General features: G+C 44.2%; 1 protein-coding gene across 1 annotated transcript in view; it reads right to left on the bottom strand.

The window, feature by feature from the left end:
• Positions 1-22,465, bottom strand: part of LOC144791762 (uncharacterized) — a 44,011-nt gene that overhangs the window by 5,028 nt on the left and 16,518 nt on the right. The window contains exon 6 of the mRNA XM_078666529.1: positions 7,440-7,535. Coding sequence (XP_078522655.1) covers positions 7,440-7,535 — 96 coding nt within the window. The remainder of the gene's footprint in view (positions 1-7,439; positions 7,536-22,465) is intronic.

Here is a 22,465-nt window from a genome sequence, read left to right as displayed (position 1 = left end):
CACTTTCTATTATTTCCCCTTTGTTCCTATTAATTATGCTTAAATAGATTTGACTTTTGATGGTCTGGCTTCACAGTGCAGCTGTTGTCAGACAATTATGTGAGCATCATTAGAGAGGGGTTTGGGCTCTTCCCAGATGTTGGCAGTCAGGAGTACATGCTTTGATTGGACAGAAGCTATGTGCTCCTCCTTAAAAAAAAAGAGTAGACTTTCACACAGCTGTGATCATTTTGTTTATTTATACAGCTGTCTGAGCTTGAACTTTCAGGGGCACTCACATGAAATAGTTCCCCTATTAAAGTGTCTAAGATAACCAGATAATGTATTGCGTTTTCTCTGGCAGCAACATTGATGAGAGTAGGGCAGTCATTAACCTGCATAAATATTTTGGTCTGGCTTGACTGCATATGCCACCTGACCTTCTAACCTACACTAGTATTATTCTACAGTTCTTTGCTTCCAGAAAAATATATATAAATTCCCATACTATTTACTTGTAATGCTTCAAAATACCATACGTCACTTGAGCACAGAGTACAGAGCACTTATTTTTGGAAATTGTAGTATTACATGAATTCAATACAAATTTTATATAATGACCAGGTTTTGCTAAAAGTCTGTTCGCTGTGTTATTGGTATCATTCTTAATATTTAGCAACCTTCACTGGTTATCCTTAATCCTAAAGTCAATCTGGAATCTTTCTTTTTGTCATTGGTCATATTACCATATAGCACTCCTTTGAGGCAAGGCCTATTTGCATTGCCAATGCTTGTTGGAATGTGTAGCCAGATTCACAGAGACAGTATTTCCTTTCTATAAACTCTTTTTCCCAGTTCAAACAGTTGTCTGATTACAGGTACAGATAAGAGTGCAAAATGACAAATGTTTGTTAATAGCCACAAAGTTCCAACCAATAGTGTTCGTGTCATTTTGATTGCTTTTGTCGTCCCACCACTCTTACTTTCCCTGGAAATGCTTAGCACTATGGTGTAACTCACTGGAAAGCAATCAAAAGTTGCTGTCAGTAAAGCCAGGCATTATCCTAATCCAACATCACCCACAATATATTAGCGCAAAAATGAAAGAATGTGCCTGCACTGAGTTGCTGGTGCATCATAACGTAAACTGTAATGTAAGTGATTTGAAGGTAAACCCCCACAATATTTTGCAAGCAGAAACCAATAGCAAGGCTATAAAGTGTTTTATAAAATTTAAAATACTCCATTATAACAGAGAACATGCAAAATGCTTGGCCTTCAAGACTAACACTCAACAGACAGAGGTCTGAGACACCAGGAGTTAGAGGAGATTACAATGGAAAAGTGAATTAGGAGTGCACCGGGATTGTTTTTTGGTTGCTAAGGGCCCAGTAGACAGGCCTGATTCATCTGGATAGGGATTCCATAAACAGCTCTAAAACAATGTATGCCAGCTTTAGTAACGAGTGAGTGCATTTTTTATATAATATGCCTGCTTAGTCAGGGAACAGCAAAAACATTAATTTTCTTAGATCACAGTGTTAAAACTTGTGTCACCAGTTGGCAGAGGTATGCACCCAGTCCAAGTAGAGACCAAAAACCTAGTCAGGGTAAGTCACAGCACCATCCCAAATTATCCTGCTCTCGCCCTCTGGTAGCTTGGTGCAGAGTAGGCAGGCTTAACTTAGTACGGAATGTGTAAAGTGTTTGGGCAATAACTAATACAACAACACAGTAAATACACCACAAAAAGACTCCACAATGGTTTAGAAAAATAGAGAATATTTATCCAAGTAAAACAAGACAAATATGATCCTAATCCATCAAGTAGAAGTCGAGATAATAAATGTTGAAGAAATAAATGCAATAAACGCTTAGAAGCAGGCAGGCAAAAAACTTTTTCAAGCTGCAAGGGACTGTTGCAAATCCGAAGTTCAGGCCGACTGTGATGGAGCACAGGCTGGCTACAGGCACCCACTTGGGCCCGCTGAACACAGAACCTTGGATCCTGGGGCTCAGTCTGCATGGTGAGGCTTTGCATTGTCTGGCGTCGGTTACGGTGAGGCTTTGTGGGGCTTTGCACTGCTTCGTGTCGGATTTGGCAGCAACTCAGCTGCATAACCCACTTCTTAGGCCCAGAACATGGAGGGGGCACCTCAGGCAAGAGTAGGACTCACAGATGGCAGAGTCCAAAGGCACCAGCAGAACTGCAGGAAGTATTTTGGGTCCCTGAGGCTTCAGAAACCGGAGGCAAGCTAACAAGCCTTTGGAGATCACTTTGGAGGGAAGGCAGAGTTCAACTCTCCTTTCAGCAGAGTAAGGGAGCAGCAGGCAGCTGGGCAACTAGCCCGAAAACAGTCCTTCCAGAAAAGCATTCTTGTTGAGTCCTTTGAGGAGCCCGGCAATCCACTGACAGCAGTTCAGTTCAAGATCCAGGAGTGTCTTTCTTGATGGGGTCAGATGCCCAGTACCTATACCCAAATATGCATTTGATGTGAGGGAAACTTTAAAGAGTGAGTTTGAAGTGCACTAGTATCACTTTCAATCCAGCCTTCATTCCGGACTACCACTGGAGGATTATCTGTCCTTTGTTTTGGGTCAGGCCACTACCATTTGAATTAAAAGGGTGAGCCCCTTCCTCCCATATGCCCAGGAAGACCCATCAGAGTGCAAATGAATGTAGATGGGTGCTAAATCACATCCAGCCCTTCCGGTGTCTGTGACTATCTAGAAGGAATGCACAAAGGGAACTGTTGCCCAGACAGGTATTACAGACGGGCTCTAAGGCACACATAACAGTGGGACCAGAGAAATGTCCACTTAAAAGTGGCATTTCTAAAATAGTAATGCTAAATTCAACTTCACCAGGAAAGATAATTTATTATTACCATTCCAAATATATGAAACATGAAAAGGCTACTCCTTTTTGATGGGGAAATACAGCTTAAAGGAATTCCCAATGCTAGACTATGAGAAGAGTAGGCCTCACAGCAGTGAAACAATTTTAGATGTTTGTCACTACTAGGACAGTCCATACTAATATAATAAAGAGAGAGACCAAACCTTTGAGGCGGGTAAGCTCCGGAACCACTGCGCCAACCGGAACACCGAATGCAGCATTGGAAAGGTGAGGCAAAGCAGATGGACATAGGCTATACTCCAGCGCAAAATGTAGTTTGGAAGGGACAAAGCACGTTGTGGGACAAAGTAGTCCGTTGGATGTAGCACCACCTCTGAGGTGGGCGTGTGCGTTCAGCATTACGTTACGTTTGAAGCGTGAGAATAGCATCACACACGCTAAACTTCTGCGCCGAGCAGGTACACACGCTGAACGTCGGCACCTTAATCAGTGGATGCAGCGGGCAGAAACTAAGTGCGATGCCACAAAGGAGAAGCAAGGACGACTGAGTCACGGAACTGTGAGGTGCGCAGGACCCGAAAATGGAAAGCGTCCCCATGTGAGCCACCATTGCAGACACACGCTGAACGTCGGCCCATTAATCAGCGGATGCAGCAGGCAGAGACGTAGTGCGATGCCACAAAGGAGAAGCAAGGATGAGTGAGGCACGAAACTGTGAGGTGCGCAGGACCCGAAAATGGAAAACGTGCCCAGGTGAGCCACCATTGCAGACTTCTGTTTCATACCCGGACAACGTCGGGACGGGCCGCTAGTTAAGATATAAAAGTACTGCATGTCCTACCTTTTACTTACATAGCACCCTGCCTTATGGGTTACCAATGCCCTTCCCTAGGGGTGACGTATTTGTAATAAAAGGGAGATTTAGGCTTGGCAAGTAGTTCCAAATGGCAAGTCAAAGTGGCAGTAAACTGCACACACAGGCCCTGCAATGGGGTCCTGAGACATGGTTAAGGGGCTACTTATGTCAGTGGGACAATCAGTGCTGCAGGCCCACTCATAGTATTCAATTTATGGGCCCTGGGCACATGTAGTGCACTTTACTAGGGACTTATAAATACATTTAGTATGCCAATTGGGTATGAGCCAATGTTACCATGTTTAGGAGAGAGAGCACAAGCACGTATGCACTTGTTAGCAGTGGTAAAGGGTGCAGAGTCCTAAAGCCAGCAAAACGAGTACAGAAAAATGGAGGGAGGCAGGCAAAAAGTCAGAGGAAGACCACTCTAAGGCTGTCAGGTCTAACAGACAGGATTTTACTGCACCTTACTTCTTGCCTCCTTAAGCAGATTGTTGCCTGTGACAAGTTACTTGGCAAAACAACACAGATTTTTCAATCTGTTTGGTGATGCATGGGACTTGTACACGAGTAAAATGTGTTTAATTAGAATTAGAAATGGTACAAAGTACATGTCAAATATAGTCACTACAGACTACCCACCCCAGTCCTTATCACTGGTCCTCCTTGTATTGGCATTATCATGCTGTGCAGAGAATGCAAACTATTAACATACTCTGTTAAATAGGAGAGACACAAGTACACAAGCATTGGTGTCTCTTTCTGGATCAGGAAATTGCCATAGGGATGTGGGCTGTGTGTTTTTATTGTGCTTCACATAGTCTTGTAAAGTCGAAAAGCTTCAGACTACTACAAATGCCCCTGATGTACAAATGTAATGATTGCACAGAGGTTGAAAGCTGTCCTTCCAATTTATGTATCAGTTACCACCCCACCATGCCAGATCTGCCAGATCAATTGATACATACCTTGTTAACTCGCAATTTAGAAGGAAAGTCCTTAAGACGCCCCATAGAAACTGTTATATACAATTTGAAAAAGGTTTCCTGAATTGCAAAATGAGGTCAGGGCATCAGACAAAGTGATTTAGAAGTCACAAAAATCTATCATTCAAGATTTGCAACTGCTAAATCACTTGGTACAACAGGTCCTTAATGCTGTCTTGACAGTTTTAGTATCAGGTTTTCTATTTCTCATAAAGCATGCACAACTGAAAGGCTACTCTTGGTCTACTATATGTGTTGCTGCTCAACAGCACCCCTCAAGTGTTGTTATATTTACTAAAATAAGTAATGTGTATTCTATAAGGGCTGTTGAATTCATTATGCACATGGTTCTAATGTAATAGAATGCATCTGTGCCAAACATTCTGTGACTTTTGGGGCATTTATTGGTGTGGCAGTGCTTAATTTGTAAATAAAATACATTTTAAAAAGTGTGAGGGTTCCAAAGTTTTTGTGAGAAGACCACCAGCCACTGTCACTGCTGGCAAGGCCCACTTCCTCCAAGGTACCAGCCCACTGCTGGTGTGGGTGCTGCCCACAACCTTTGGCGTTAGGCCACCCTTGACTGCTAATGGTTAAAAGAGGAGGATAATATGAAGGGGTGATTTTGCTTCATTTTAGAGGCTCGCATTTTGTGCTTGTAGTTCACACAATAGATCAAACGTATTTGATTTAAAAAAAAAGTAGTTAAAATGCTGCCAATAGCGTAATCTGAGCAACAGGAAAATTGAGAAAAATCAAATACTTTTAATGGAAACATTTTAACGATGGGTGGAGACTTTTCCCAAAAATATTTTGCAAGAAGAGCAAATCAATGCACTTTAAAGGATTAGGATGATATGCGTGTTGGTCCATTAATTAGTGAGTGTTTGCTAACCAATTAGGGCTACACTGGGCTTGCATTTGTTGGAAGAAGGTGGATGCCTCTGTCATACAGTCTAACTGGTTAGTGGTAGGCACATAAACTCCTCTGAGCTTAATTGCTGCTACGTGACACCGGACCCCGCCTGGAAGGGATTGGCATTACCAGAGAATCACCTAGTGTAAGAAACTGGCCATTAAACAAACAAAAAAATGTCTGTTGTAAGGAACGTGTTGATCTTGAATACAGTGTAGGGAAAATTGTTATATAGGTGGGAAAATACCTCCCTGCCATACAATATAGGATATTGCAAGTCTCCTTGGAGTTTGTGACCATATAAACAAACCAAACACCGGTTTCCTTTATAAGGATATTCAACTCCGACTTTCAATATCCTTATAATACATTAGGGGGTATTTTATTCCTTAATACACATGCTCAAACTATAGCCCTTCCCACAAACCATTTATATCCTTGGTGTGGTGCTCTTTTATATGAAAGAGATAGAATGTTTTTAAACAAAGAATAAATTGGAATCTCTGACGTGAAAAGGAAACATGATACAAAATTAGTTAGATCTTTGAATGAGGTTGCTACAAGTCACATTAAAAAAATAAAAAACAATGTAGCTCAGGATGCACAGAAATATGAAGAGAGATTTTATCTTTACTATAACTATTCGATGCGTAGAAAAATAATGATATTGCCATAAACATCTTCTTTCATCTAGAAAAACCTGAGTGAGAGTAGGAAAAGCCAGGTTTTCTTTTCACTGTTCAAACTGCAGCTTTAATGATTCTGTATGACTCCCTTTCCCTTCAGCTGCTGGTTCTGGCAGCAGGCGCTGTGACATTAGAACTCAACTAAACTAAGGGGCTCATTATGATGGTTGTCGGACGAGCATCCAGCCGCCATCCAGTCAGGAAAGGGACCAGCCGCCAGGGAGTCGGCGGTCCCGCCAGGGAGATTATGATCCGACCGCTGTGGAGGCTGTCGAAACATGCCTCTTAGCATTGAGACGTGTTCTCACCGGAAAAAAGGGTGCAGCAGAAGCCTCACTGCTATGAGGCATGCGTGTGTACATCCCTGCACCATGTGGGAGGCACCATGCGGTGCCTGCCACATGGTGCATGGATGTTCAGGGGTGCTCTATAGGGGCCCCAAGGCACCATACCAGAGGTCTAGGGGGAAAGGGGTGCACTCTAGGGCCCCCACAAAGTCACTTTCCACCTGCTATTTCATGGCGGTAAAATCAATGTATAGATATGACAAGCAAAATACTTTCATGCACTGGGGATTTGCATCTAGCGTTTGCTTTCATCATCTATCCAATACTTTCCATGTCTTATAGAGGGGAACATATTATTTTGCCATGTTGGAAATCAAAAATGGTCTCCTCAACTTTAAGACAGAATATAAAAACATGTCATGCCTTTAGTCTTTCTGAAGGGAAGACCCACAGCAGACTTGTCAACATCTGGGCATCATTCTGCAATTTGCCTGCATTGAGTAGATATGCTCCAGTACTATGATTAAGCGTTTCTGTTTTCAGTTCTTATTTGTTGTGAATTCTAGTGAGTTTTTTTCAGTTTTTTCCAATGTTTTCAAAAACTGAATAAACAAGTGGTTGTCAGTGTTTATTCTTTTTTGCTCTGTACATAATCACTGGGATGGTGTTTTTCCAGTGTTAATAAATCAATTTGCTTTTATTTTCTTCTCTCTCCTCATTCAACCCTTTTTGTAAAATATTTTTACATTCTTAAGGCAACACATATATTATTCATTATCCCTCTGAGCTACAGTACAGGCTTGATCTGTGTTGTGTTAACTATCTAGCTCAATCTGATAAAAAAGAGTGCCTGCTGGCGAACACCGTACCGTAGGTTCAAAGATGTCACATGAGACGGACACATGCTGTATCCCAGGACCTTCCCTTTCAGCATTCATCACCGAGCCTTTGCAGAATCCAGTGTGCTGCAAAAAAAGAGTTACACTATTGGAGATAAGCACATAATACTTGCAGCATGACTTGTAGAATTAATAAACATTAATACATTAAAGAGGGCGTATGAGGGAAATATTTACTGACCTTGCATTGTTATAAGCCCCAAGCTCAGTGAAAAACAATGTATAACAACGGGTCAAGAAACAGAGAAAAAAGCCATCAAAACAACTATGTGCTATTATGAGGATACAATCCATGAATCCAAAGTATACATGGTGAAAAATATGTTCCCATCAGATACCCGTCCTGTACCACCCTACATCATTTGGGATCCTTCACCAGAAGGAAGTGGAATAAATTCCACTTTGGATTAGGTAGATTGTGTCCTAATCATGTTTGAAGGATGCAATGATGGAATAATGTAAACTATATTGGTATCAGGGGGTAAAAATTTAATTAGCAGTGCAGAAGATGCTATGTGCAGGCTACAGCTCAGGTACAAATGGAGCACCGCTCTGTCCGTCGGTACTCCTCGCCTCCGTCTTGGCTGACAGCCAAGACGGAGGCGAGGAGTACCGACGGACAGAGCGGTGCTCCATTTGTAACTGAGCTGTAGCCGGGTGAGGTGGAGAGTTCATTCCCCAGATTTTGGGTGATATGATTTAATCACTACAAACACTATTACCAGCAGTAGCATTTTATTGTGAAGGTCCTGATGAAGCAGACAGGCATCGTGTGAGCCTAAAAAATCTGCAGAAACATGTCGACCTAGATTACACCTAAGTAGTTATTTGTTAACACTACTTTGCACTGTTTTTTACCCTTGGGTGTGGGTAGGATCCTATTAAAAGTCTCTCTTTCCACTCCTACAACCCAATATTATTTCACTTATTCACATGCTGCACATAGCATCTTCTGCACTGCTAATTAAATTTTTACCCCCTGATACCAATATAGTTTACATTATTCCATCATTGCATCCTTCAAACATGATTAGGACACAATCTACCTAATCCAAAGTGGAATTTATTCCACTTCCTTCTGGTGAAGGATCCCAAATGATGTAGGGTGGTACAGGACGGGTATCTGATGGGAACATATTTTTCACCATGTATACTTTGGATTCATGGATTGTATCCTCATAATAGCACATAGTTGTTTTGATGGCTGAATTAATAAACATGCCATATCTTAAGAATTGATTTAGATGAAAAAAATTGCACTATCATGTCACAGAAAGGAGGAAAGGAGAGGACAGGGGTTTAACTTGTGTACTGTTGACTAATTTTACATGTTGTTCTTTCATGTTTAAAGTTGTGCAAATGCCCATGTGAGACTGTATCACCAGTTCCCTGTGGCAAATCTGTATTTTCCCACAATCCTTACATTTTTAGTAACCAAAAAACAAACACTATAATTTAGTAAAACAAGAATCATTTGCAAAATGCAATGAGGCAGTTATTTCTAAGAGTTTTGGCTTGTCGAAGGGGCGATTAAACTACGCAGGGCACACCAAATTCATCTACCTTGTGCTTCCTCTTTTATAAAGTACAAATCGCCCATCAGAAGAAATAGCATGACACATGCAGTCGAATCTGGCTCTGGGTAATGTAAATAATAATGTATTTATGTATATGAGGTAGTTTGCATAACCCAAACTAGGGCTGGAGGTACTTACGTTAGTTGTCACATACTTCTGAAGAATTGCACATTTGAATTGTACAAAAGGAAACATGCAACCTTTTATTATTTTAATTTTTGAATATTTTTATTAATATTTCGGGTTTATAAGCATTGAATTGTGTGTGGAAGTTATGGTTTGCATGGCTGTTGTGCAAATTATGGATTGTGATTGTAACCATGACTTGCACATTTCAGTATTTTTTCAGTTTCAATTCATAACTATAACGGTACTCTCACATGATTTTAAGTGAATTTCTAAGATTTTTTTAAACTATGTTAAGGTGTTATAATCAAAGTTAACCATAACTTCACGTTAACCTTTTTTTGTGTGATGCACACCATGCCCCAATTATGACTGACTCCCCGTGTTGAGTATTACAACCACGAAATTTGCTTTCCAGTTGCGTCCAGTCAATCACATTTAGGTCTGCGGTGCTGGCTTTGGTTTCACAGTCCCGAAATGGACAAAGAGACAAAAACCTATACTGTCAAATCAGAGTTGGATTTTTTTTTACATTTAGATCTGTGCATGGTCCACAAACTTATGTTTAAGTACCATTCACAGATTAAAGGTCCATTTATCTCTTACTTGTTAGACAGCTTGGCTCAAATTGAGTTCTATAGAATCACTTTTGCGAAGATAGTTACTCAAAAACTCTTGAACTGATTTAAATCAAACCAAGCACATGCATATATGCATAAACCTCTCCCTAAATCCCAGTCTATGTGATACTTGTTCAGAGGCGCATGCTCTTGCCACTGGTGCTTGTATGCACACAGAGGAGTCACTCTCTATTACAATATCAATACTTCCACTAACCATATTAAGGATGATTTGGGAGAAAAAGCAAAATAGCTATCTTGTCTCTTCTAGTAACGGTTAAGGAATTGGCATTGTAATCATGGTTCACAGTGAAAATAACTTATGTAAAAAGGAACCTTCCATATTCTGGTTTTCTGAACACCCATATTTTTTGTGGTATGGTGGATAATGCTCCTGTGATTTTTTTAAGACCTTGTTATCAATGCAGTCTCCTTTTTTACATGCATTCCTTATGTGGCGAATGTGCTTCTAAATATTCATTCAAATAAACTTTGTTTTCCAGGGACTTTATTACCTCACTTCTAAATAGTTCACTGAAATGAGAAGCAATTGGACACACATTTCCAAACTCCTGTCATACAAAGTAGTGACAGCACCGATTCTTTAGAAACTTCAGACTTTCAAGTGCGGTACGAGGAATGCCAGAGGTTCACGAGGGAGTTGGAAGCTCCATCCGTTACTTGGACCGCCTCCAAAGTGCGCCTCAAGCTGCTTCCACCTGGGGGTCGAATGAACTCTCCCAGGCTGTTCCAACCCTGACTGCCACCAACCTTATTAGTTCAGCAGCTGCAATATAGCTGATGATTCTGTCCTAAGGTATTTCAATAACCGTGCTTGACTGTACTTCCTTGAAGAGATTTAGCTTGCTAATTTTATGTCTTCGTGTACTTGCATGCTCCTCACTCCCTAAAAGACTCTTTCTGCCCTCCCATACATGAATCTTAAATAACATTTGGATGGACCTCTTGACACACTCCTTGGCAAGAGCACCATTCTGCAGAGAAAGACTTGCACTCCACAGTATTTAAAGTTTTTGAAGGGTCTTACCCCAGTTGGTTTTCACCTTCCAACCAGGAACAACTCCCACCTAGGATGCCTGCCTTTGATGAAATGAACTGGAAATCAGGTGTGCTACAGGCCAGATGATGGGCAAAGTACCCAGGGGCCACACATGATGTGAGGCAGGAGACAAGCAAGAGACAAGCAGGGAACAAGCATGTGGATGAAGAGCGAGGCGCTCACCACACTCACCATGTTTTGCCTCTTCTGCAGTCCTGTGATAGCGCGTCTCATTGGCCTGATCTGCCAAGTGAGTCGTCTAAAGAGTGGATAGCAGGATTGTGGAGACACAGCCCTGGGAAGCTTCCTTCTCATAGGATCACCAATAGCTTGAAGTACTAAGTTTCTAAAGAACAGGTACTGTTCTCCCTCTGACATCTAATGAAGCGACTCTCACGAAACACTTCAGCGAGAATGCAAATACCTGGCAAAACTGTAAGGGGCAATAAAGGCCATAACCATACAGCAACTATGTCAATGCAGAGGATTAGCACTTTGGAAGAAGTGCAACAGATCATCTCCCCAGACTATACACCTCAGGTGATGAAGTTTCAGGAACTGACGGCATCGTGAAACCAGGCAGCCACTGCCGAAGGATCTAATGGAGCAGAGCCATCTTGCCCCTCCACTCTGGAGCGGTCTCCCAATCTACTCGATCTTGGAAGTGAGGGACAGGCATTAGCTCTGGGTGATAGTCCAACAGTATACCCTAACCTGGAAAATGACCTTGATACAACCTGGCTTGATAATCCACTATCTACAAAGGGGCTACTATCGTACTCATATTCTTGTCTGATGGGCCTAGGGGATCGCAAATGTAAAGGTAGGCCTTAGATTCAGCATATGTGCATTGTAGGATATACAATATTAAAAAGGACTTGAAATGCCAGCACCATGTTTCAGTAGCTCAATCCAATACCCCAAACACTATAGCTCCTCAGGTGATGTCTGGTAATCCTCCAGAGACAAGCAAAAACCCGGCTAGCGACTTTCCAATCCTACGGTCTCCCAGTGCATCATCTCCAGTTCCATTAACACTTCCAGCCCGGAAACCACCAATCAAGGTGATACTGCATCAAATCCTAGGTGAACTCAGATAGATGAAAGTCTCAAAGGAGGAAGCCCACAAAAAAGACAAACAAGTAATTGGGCCTGATCAACACCAATATCCAGTTTCTTACTTCAAGTGTGTCTGAGGTGGAACACAGAGTCTCGGACTTGGAGGATTTTAGGCACAAACAAGACACTACAACTTCTAAGATCCAATTATAGCTGGCGGAACTTCAACTGAAGCTAGACAATGGCGAAAACAGATCTTGCCATTCTAATTTGAGATTTGTAGGAATTCCCGAGGGTCAAGAAAATGGTCAGGCAGTCATTAAGCTAATCTCAGCACTTATCAGCAATCAGGTGTGTAGAGAAATGGCAACAAAAGAAATGGACCTTACAATCACCCAGGCAAACCATATCCCAGAAGTTCAACCCTCCAATGCTGAATACCCATGTACTATTCTGGTGATCCTCTCCCTCACCAACGACCCCGCCACCGCCAGAACCAGCCTACACGAAGGGATGAAAGATGTCGCCGACTGGATGAAGAACAGCCGCCTGAAACTGAACTCAGACAAGACAGAAGTCCTCATCCTGGGATCATCACCCACCGCCTGGGACGACTCCTGGTGGCCCCCCGCCCTGGGCACCACTCCCAAGCCAACGGACCACGCACGCAACCTGGGCTTCATCCTGGACTCCTCCCTCTCGATGACCAGACAAGTCAACGCCGTAACATCATCATGCTTCAATACCCTGCGCATGCTACGCAAGATCTTCCGATGGATCCCCACCGATACCAGGAAGACGGTCACCCAGGCACTCGTCACCAGCCGACTCGACTACGGAAACACCCTCTACGCCGGAACCACAGCCAAACTTCAGAAAAGACTCCAACGCATCCAAAACGCCTCCGCACGTGTCATCCTGGACATTCGCCGACGCAGCCACATCTCCGACCACCTGAGAGACCTGTACTGGCTCCCCGTCAGCAAGAGGATCACGTTCAGACTCCTCACCCACGCACACAAAGCTCTACACGACCTGGGCCCCAAGTACCTCAACAACCGCCTGACTTTCTACACGCCCACCCGCCTGCTACGATCGACCAACCTCGCCCTCGCCACCGTTCCGCGCATCTGCAGAGCCACCACCGGAGGAAGATCCTTCTCCTACCTGGCAGCCAAGTCATGGAACTCCCTCCCCACCCACCTTCGGTGAACCCAGGACCATCTCGCCATCAGGAAGCAACTCAAGACCTGGCTTTTCGAGCAGTAATCGGACCCCTCCCCCCAGCGCCTTGAGACCCGCCCGAGTGAGTAGCGCGCTATACAAATGCTATGATTGATTGATTGATTGATTGATCTTTGGCTATTTTGTATCAAAGAATGGATCCTGTCTCAAGCTATCAAGAACAAATATGCAAATATTGGCTGTGTGGTGGTGCAGGGACTTTATAGGGTTGATTGATGTAAAATCAAGAAACCCAAAATGGAAGGATGCGCATTCTTGCATCTAGCCCCTCTCCACTGGAATCGGTTGCCGGATGAGTTGCCGCAGCCTGGAACAATTTAAGAAGCTATTAAAAACCTGGCTGTTCTAAAGCCGTAATTCCTGTCCTAGCCGCTTGCTCTGTGCCGCCAAAAACATTGAGAGATCCCTGTTGGGATGATTTGTTGTGTGATACAAGTCTTAAATATTAATAAATAATAATAATTGATGATTACAAGAGTCAAGGGGCACCTGCGGTCGTTCTTCAGCAGTCCAAGCTAAAAATCCTCCAGCGGGTCAATCACGTATTTTTCGTTCAGTTGACCAGACTAAAGATTTTTTTTCCGGAGATCTGGGGGGGGATGGGAGGCTTGGCGGTACAAATTGATGTAATATTTTTCTTTGGTACTGAACGGCAGCAGTCCACCCCGTTCCAGCAAAAGCCCATGTGATTTCATTATAGGTTAGTCAGCCTGCAACTACCCTTGTTTGTAGTCTCACGAGTGCCATGTAAGGGCACTCTTTCAGGGGGAAAGGGTGTGGGGGGTGAGTGGGCACCCAAGGGTTAGTAGGCCAATGCTTTTGAGGGAGCCTAGGATGCGTTGGGCTTCAGGACCAGCATGCGTGGTGGGGATTGGGTCACCCTTGGTGAGGAAAATTTAGGTAGAGATGTCCAGGTGTTCATCGTCTTTTTGCTTAGTATATGGTTACAATTTGCTGTTGCCCATCAGGGGTTGCAAGTGCCCAGGGTGGAAGCCATTTATGATCTTCCTCCTAAGATGGAGGAATCCAGTGGGATATCTTTAGGGCAGTACATTGGGAAGTGTTAGAGGGGGCAGGTTAAGCCAGTAGAAGCTACCTTTCCATAAATGTTTGGTCTCTTAGTTGTTTGGTAGTATTGTGTAACGCCAATGGTATCAACAATCAAGTTAAGTTTAAGTTTAGGTTCATACTGGATTGGTTTAAGGCTTCCACATTAGGCTCTTACTAGAGACGTATCTCAATACACTCGCTAAATTACCCAAGATTCCAAGATTTATTTTACACACATCCTACACGTCAGCCAGCACAGCAGCCAGGGGGGTTGGCAATTTTAATTTCACGAGATTTCCCAGTTAAAGTGCAGCAGGTGGTTAGAGATCCTAAAGCCAGGCGGATATCGGTAAGTTTGAGGGTTCAGAACCAACTGATTTGTCTTGTTAGCTTCTTTGGCCCAACTAAGGATGATGTAACCCCTCTTAGTGAAGTCTACAACATCCTACTCCCATTGAATTGGTTACTATTAGTAAATGGGGGCGACTTCAACATTACTCAGGATGTCAGTCTGGACTCTTCACGCAGTAACAAACAGAAAATTAAATCAAGGGCTTCACGTTTTTTAGCTAAAATAATTTGTGATTTTGCTTTAATTGACCCTTGGCAAGTAGGTGACTCACAGACGCAAGAATATACCTGTTTATCAAAATGTTTTAATTTGGCCTCAATAATTGATTTCTTCTTAGTATCCCACACTTTTCAGACCACTCAGTCCCTTTGATAGACAATAGTGAATGACAACCGCGCCGATCGACCATGATGGTCGCTTGATGAATCGCTGCTAACAAAGGATGGCTGGCTCATGGTTATGGGAACAGCCCTAGATGATTTCTTTTCAGGAAATATAGGTCCAGCTTCCACCTTGCAGTATGGGGGGTCAGTAAAGCCTATATTAGGGGTGAGGCGATTTCCTTCAAGGCCCAAATCAGTAAGCTAAGAAGTGAAAAGACACTAGCTTTGCAGCTTAAATTTGATCAAGCAATGCTTGCTCACTCTACACTCCAATCTCGAGCTTCATGGGCTAGAGTCGCACAAGCGAGCCAATGCTTCAGAGATCATTTAATGTTCCTGGAACTCGTCAACCAAAAAACATGTTTCCAGAAGTACTACGAAGAGAGTGAGCATGCCGGGTGGTTCTTGGCCTGGTCTGTTAAGGAATAATGGCACTGTTAAAACATTTTATGACGAGGCTAAGAACCAAATGGGGGATCAACCTGATCAAATTGACAGTGTATTGGAACATTACACTAACCTGTATACTTCCATTTGTAAAACCACAGAGGTACAAACAGGGGAGTATTTGTGATCAATTGAGTTGCCTTTGCTCAGTGGGTAGCTTCGAGATGTTGCTATAGCGCCTGTAAGGATTGCAGGTTGGTTCCACAGGAGCGTCAGGAATCCGAAGAATAGTCCGCAGCCTTCCCCCACGGTCTTCCGACTCTATCAAGCACTAGAGTACGAGAGACACGCCAGGGGAAAACAGGGAGACAAAACAAGGAAAGATGGGGGGGAAACAAAGATGGTCGATGGTGATCTCCAGTAGTGGATGCTGGGTGATTCAATGAAGGGAACCGGATAACAGGTAGGCTGTAATGAAAAGAGGGAATGAACACTCTAGCTATAACCCAATAACTGGAATACTCTAACATACAATTACATAAAACCTATCACATACCCCAGGTTCTTAACGTGTCGCTGATTTAACATATGAAGTCGTAAACAAGGATCAGCGTCTGGAGCTGGGATAGGGATGACACAATAGGTATATGAGCAATTGCAGACTAAATACTGTAAATAACAATATGGTCTAGTTAGTCCCCTTCTTACTTCAATGGTTATGTAACAGGCCTTGAAGAAACATTCACTACTGTATGGCAAGCAAAGAACCTTCAGCCCACTTCTTCTGCTGATGTTTATGACCATCTATGAAAATCAAAACGGAATATATAATATTTACATGAGAGCCAATAGTGATAAAAGGAGTGGTAGCGCATAAGCGCTCTTACCGTGATTCCCTGTAGCGTAGAATATATGCACCCACCCTGATCCACGCAAGTATACCACCAAATGCCAGGGAAGGGAAAATCCAGTATTCAAGTCAAGCGAATCGAAGAGAACCTGGTATCAGGGGACGTAGAAGGAAGAGAGGAAGGGGGCAGGAGTAACAAAGCACTAACTAACTAACTAAGCGGGAAACACAGGAGGAATAGTGGCAATACCTACACCGGACAGCGGAGCACAAGCCCGGCTGTCGGATGTAGCACACTTGAACAGGGAGAAAAGAAAAGATGAGTCCCACCGGATGGCGGAGCAAAACCCGGCCGCCGGGCAAGACTCAAGGGCCAGCGGGGATAAGGAAAGGTTCACGCTAAGTACCGTGAACGAACTACCTTAGCGGGGAGCAAGGCTGAGCCCAGCCGGATGGCGGAGCTAAACCCGGCCGCCGGGCGAGGCTCAAGGGCAAATGGAAAATAGGCGTCTAAAGTGTACGCCCGAAGGCAGCGAATAGCTGCGACTTGAATGCTTAGAAACGAAGCCCGCACAAGAGCGCGGGGGCCGAATACGCTAAGCACTAAACAAACAGGAAGATCCAACAGGAAAGGCGGAAGTCAGGCAACAGGATACAGACGGATCCGGAAACAAAGGGAGCTTGACGCAAGAACGTGAAGCGTCGCTCCTTGTTTCCCGGTGCATTAAATAGCCCACTTCTTAAAGGGACCGTGTAGGGGAGTCCCGAAGCATGACAGTACACTCCCTCCACAATGCTCCCCTCCTGGTTTGGGCTTGTCAGGATATTTTTGATTAAACACTCTCAACAATCTAGGTGCATGGATATTGGACTAGGGTTCCCACGTGCGTTCTTCCACACCATAACCCTTCCAATGAACCAAGTATTGCAATGTGTTTCTTACTCTCCGGGAATCTAGGATGGCCTCCACCTCATACTCTTCTGAATCCTGCGGAGTAACAGGGGCAGGTCTTATAGGAACTTTAGTCCCAGGCTAAACTGGTTTGAGTAGTGACACATGGAAGACTGGATGGATCTTAAATGAGGGAGGAAGGATGAGTCTTATGGCAACAGGATTGATCACCTTCTCCACCCTGTAGGGACTTATGTATTTGGGGTTAAACTTGCGTGGACCCCCCAGCGTAATGTATTTAGTGGAGAGCCAGACCTCATCTCCTGGTGTGTAAATAGGTTCCAATCTCCTGTGTAGGTTTGCCCCTTCGGTGTATCTCACCTTTGCCATTTCAAGACTCTCTAATGCTCTCTTCTGTACTTCGTGTAGTCTTTCTACCCTGTCTGAAGCAGCAGGGGTTTGACAATCAGTAGGAACACCGGAGGGTAACAACCTGGGATGATAACCATATGTGCAAAAGAAAGGAGAGATTTTGAGGGAGGAGTGTGTACTGTAGTTGTAAGAGATTTCAGCTAACCAGACTGACTCATCCCAATCCTCCAGAGTTTGCAACATCTGATTCCTTATGTACTGTTCAAAACACTGGTTAACCCTCTCTGTTTGCCCGTCTGACTGTGGATGGTGACTGGAAGACAAACGGACATCTATGTGGAGTAAGGAACATAAACTCCTCCAGAATCTTGATACAAATTGTGCCCCTCTATCGGACACCAGAACAGTAGGAAAACCATGCAGTCGAACTATTTGTTGCATGAATATGGATGCCAGTTCTACTGCAGTAGGTAGCCCCTTTAAAGGCACAAAATGAGCCATCTTAGTGAATAGGTCTACTACCACTAACAATGTATTGTTCTTCAGCTTTGTGAGCGGTAATTCCACTATAAAATCAAGGGACACTGTATGCCAAGGACCAGAAGGAGAGGGTAATGGCATGAGAAGGCCCACAGGATTGAGAAGTGACACCTTGGTCTGAGCACATACAAAACATGTCTTCACGAATTGTTCAATGTCTTTCAGCATAGTAGGCCACCAAAAACGGTCACGCACTGCCTCTGTGGTTCTTTTAATCCCTGGATGACCTGCTACCGGATGAGAATGGTACCACTTCAGAACTTTTTCCTGCAACTCCCTTGAAGGCAACACCACTCCCCCTTGTACCCGTACCAGTCCTCTTCTCAGAGACATTTCCTGTGCCCCTACCACTTGCATCATGTCTACCGAGGCTTGACTGGTTCTGACCTGTGTTAGGAAGTCATCCTCGTTCTGTATGGTTCCTATGATATTAGTTCTGGGAATGATATTGGTCTGCTCAATGGGGCCTGAAGGGATATCAAAACCCAATCGTGACAGGGCATCCGCCTTGCCATTTTTCCTCCCCGGTCTATATTGGACAGTGAAGTCGAATTCACTAAAATATTGTGACCAACGTAACTGTCTCATAGATAGTGCCTTGGCTGATTTGAGGTATTGGAGGTTGCGATGGTCCGTATATACTACAGCAGGATACCTAGCCCCCAAGAGATACTGCCTCCACTCCTCAAATGCTTTCTTGATGGCTAAAAGTTCCTTGTCCCCTACGGCATAGTTGTATTCAGCAGGGGTGAACTTATGTGAGTAGTAGGCAACTGGATGGCACTCGCCAGTCACTGCATCCGCTTGGGACAGCACACCTCCCACAGCCACTTGAGAAGCATCCACTTCCACTACAAAGGGCAATGCAGGATCTGGATAGCGCAAGACAGGAGCACTAGTGAACGCCTTCTTCAGGAGTCGAAAGGAAAGATCTGCCTCATTAGACCACACAAAGGGAACACCTTTCTTTAAAAGAGCTGTAACAGGTGATACCAATGCCGAGAAATCACGGATGAACCGTCGATAAAAGTTGGCTAGACCCAAAAAGCTCTGGATCTCCTTTACTGAACGAGGAGCAGGCCATGCTAGAACAGCCTCCACCTTGGAGGTATCCATACTAAGACCTCTAGGGGAAACAACATATCCCAAAAAGGGAACCTCCTTGGTGTGAAAAGTACACTTGTCTAGCTACAATACAGATGATTTTCAAACAAACGTTCCAATACGTTGCGTACATGTAGTTGGTGTTCAGTCAAGGTAGAAGAAAATATTAACAAATCATCTATGTAGGCTATTACGTAAACTTCAAGCATGTCTTTCAGTACTTCATTAATGAAGAATTGAAACGCCGCAGGGGCATTACATAGACCAAAGGGCATCACAAGATACTCAAAGAGACCGTATTTGGTGCAAAAGGCCGTCTTCCATTCGTCTCCCTCCTTGACCCGCACCAGATGGTAAGCCCCACGTAAGTCTAACTTAGTGAAATATTGGGCATTGCGTATCTTATCAAGGAGAGAGGCGATGAGAGGTAGAGGGTAACGGTTCTTTATGGTGACATCGTTTAACTTCCGATAATCAATGCAGCATCGCAGACCCCCTTCTCGTTTCGGAATAAAAAATAAAGAAGAGGAGGCCGGGGACCGAGATTGTCGGATAAACCCTTTTTTAAGCATGGAATCCAGATAGTCTCTTAGATAGACATTCTCCTTTTCCGTAAGGGCGTAGACTCTGCTGCAAGGAATCCTAGCTCCTGCCTCGAGGTCAATACGGCAGTCATAAACCCTGTGTGGGGGGAGAACCTCTGCTTCCTTGGCATCAAAGACTGCCTGTAGGTCTTGATAACAGGGTGGTAAGGCAGGACTAGACGTACCACTGTCGCTATCTATACGTAATTCTTCTGCGGCTTCCCCTACTATGGGTAGAGGAACGACAGAAGGAAACGTCACTGTAGAAGTTTCCCAATTGATAATAGGGTTTTGAGACCTCAACCACGGAATACCCAACAGCACCGGAAATTGAGGTGAACAGATTAAATCAAACATCACTTCTTCGTGGTGATCAGGAGCTATAGTCATGTGAAGTGGAGTGGTACGTTGGGTTACGGGGCCGGAAATAAGAGAACTGCCATCAATAGTGGTGACGGTACTGGCTATCTCCTTCCTTGTATAGGTTATCATATTCTCTTTTGCCCACTCTTGATCCATATAGTTTCCTGAAGCCCCAGAATCAATCATTACTAATACATGTAAACCAAGTGCACCTTGAGTCAAATGTGCTGAGATGTATAAATGATTTGTAGGAGTCGTGCTAAGGTCAGAGGAAGAGACTGTAAGACCGGATCTACCTGGGTTCCTCGTCTCACAAGAACCCAGGCTTCCTAGTTTCCCGAAAACTTGGATTGCGTGGGCTTGGGCTTTACCGGACACTCTCTCAAAAAATGACCTGCTTTACCACAATAGAGGCAAAGCCTAAGAGTTCTCCTCCTCTGTCTTTCTTCTGGAGTTAAAGGCCCTCTAACTATACCTATCTGCATAGGTTCACTGTCGTCACTAGGTTTCTCAGGAGCGCTCTTCTTCTCCTTAGTGACAGCATATCTGTACTCATGCTTCCCTCTCTCTTTCTTTCTTTCTTGGAAGCGATGATCTATCTTTACTACTAAATCAATCAATGCCGGACAGGAGGTGGGGAGGTCGACTATTTGGGATAGCGCGTCCTTCAACTCATCCCGCAAACCTCTGTAAAATATGGTACTCTGTTTTACTTCAGGCCAGTCGGATTCAACCACTAAGCTGCGGAATTTAGTTATATAAGACACTAAATCTTGAGTACCTTGTTTGAGGTCTAGTAACTCAGTATCCGCTGAATGAGTATACATATGTCTGTCGAACAGTTTGCGAAATTCTCGCAGAAAAGACGGGTAGCTATGTAATAAAGGGTCATCCCTGTCTACTAATGGAATAGCCCAGTCAGCTGCTGACCCACTGAGGTATGATATCACAAAAGCTATCTTGGCCTAGTCTGAGGGAAAACAGGCGGCTTTGCATAAAAAATGTAATTGGCATTGGCTAAGGAAGGCAGCGCATCGTGCTGCGTCTCCTGTAAACCTCTCAGGGGGTGCCAGAGGAATAATAGGGGGAGTGGTTACTTGTACCACTGGCGTTCCTCCACCTGTAGCCCCCGAAGGTTGGTGCCTCTGCATGGTGTCTACCCTTGCCATTAGAGTTTGTGTCTCTACCTGCAGACTACCTAACATACCCGCTAAATCTGCCAAAGTTACTGCTTCGAGATCCATGACGCTTGGGCAGAACGCACCACGTGGGCTTCACGTTCTGTAAGGATTGCAGGTTGGTTCCACAGGAGCGTCAGGAATCCGAAGAATAGTCCGCAGCCTTCCCCCACGGTCTTCCGACTCTATCAAGCACTAGAGTACGAGAGACACGCCAGGGGAAAACAGGGAGACAAAACAAGGAAAGATGGGGGGGAAACAAAGATGGTCGATGGTGATCTCCAGTAGTGGATGCTGGGTGATTCAATGAAGGGAACCGGATACCAGGTAGGCTGTAATGAAAAGAGGGAATAAACACTCTAGCTATAACCCAATAACTGGAATACTCTAACATACAATTACATAAAACCTATCACATACCCCAGGTTCTTAACGTGTCGCTGATTTAACATATGAAGTCGTAAACAAGGATCAGCGTCTGGAGCTGGGATAGGGATGACACAATAGGTATATGAGCAATTGCAGACTAAATACTGTAAATAACAATATGGTCTAGTTAGTCCCCTTCTTACTTCAATGGTTATGTAACAGGCCTTGAAGAAACATTCACTACTGTATGGCAAGCAAAGAACCTTCAGCCCACTTCTTCTGCTGATGTTTATGACCATCTATGAAAATCAAAACGGAATATATAATATTTACATGAGAGCCAATAGTGATAAAAGGAGTGGTAGCGCATAAGCGCTCTTACCGTGATTCCCTGTAGCGTAGAATATATGCACCCACCCTGATCCACGCAAGTATACCACCAAATGCCAGGGAAGGGAAAATCCAGTATTCAAGTCAAGCGAATCGAAGAGAACCTGGTATCAGGGGACGTAGAAGGAAGAGAGGAAGGGGGCAGGAGTAACAAAGCACTAACTAACTAACTAAGCGGGAAACACAGGAGGAATAGTGGCAATACCTACACCGGACAGCGGAGCACAAGCCCGGCTGTCGGATGCAGCACACTTGAACAGGGAGAAAAGAAAAGATGAGTCCCACCGGATGGCGGAGCAAAACCCGGCCGCCGGGCAAGACTCAAGGGCCAGCGGGGATAAGGAAAGGTTCACGCTAAGTACCGTGAACGAACTACCTTAGCGGGGAGCAAGGCTGAGCCCAGCCGGATGGCGGAGCTAAACCCGGCCGCCGGGCGAGGCTCAAGGGCAAATGGAAAATAGGCGTCTAAAGTGTACGCCCGAAGGCAGCGAATAG

The sequence above is a fragment of the Lissotriton helveticus genome, chromosome 11 (assembly GCF_964261635.1).
Source record: "Lissotriton helveticus chromosome 11, aLisHel1.1, whole genome shotgun sequence".
Lineage (NCBI taxonomy): Eukaryota > Metazoa > Chordata > Amphibia > Caudata > Salamandridae > Lissotriton > Lissotriton helveticus.
Note: the sequence above shows the minus strand (reverse complement) of the source record. Positions and strands in the feature narration are given on the sequence as shown.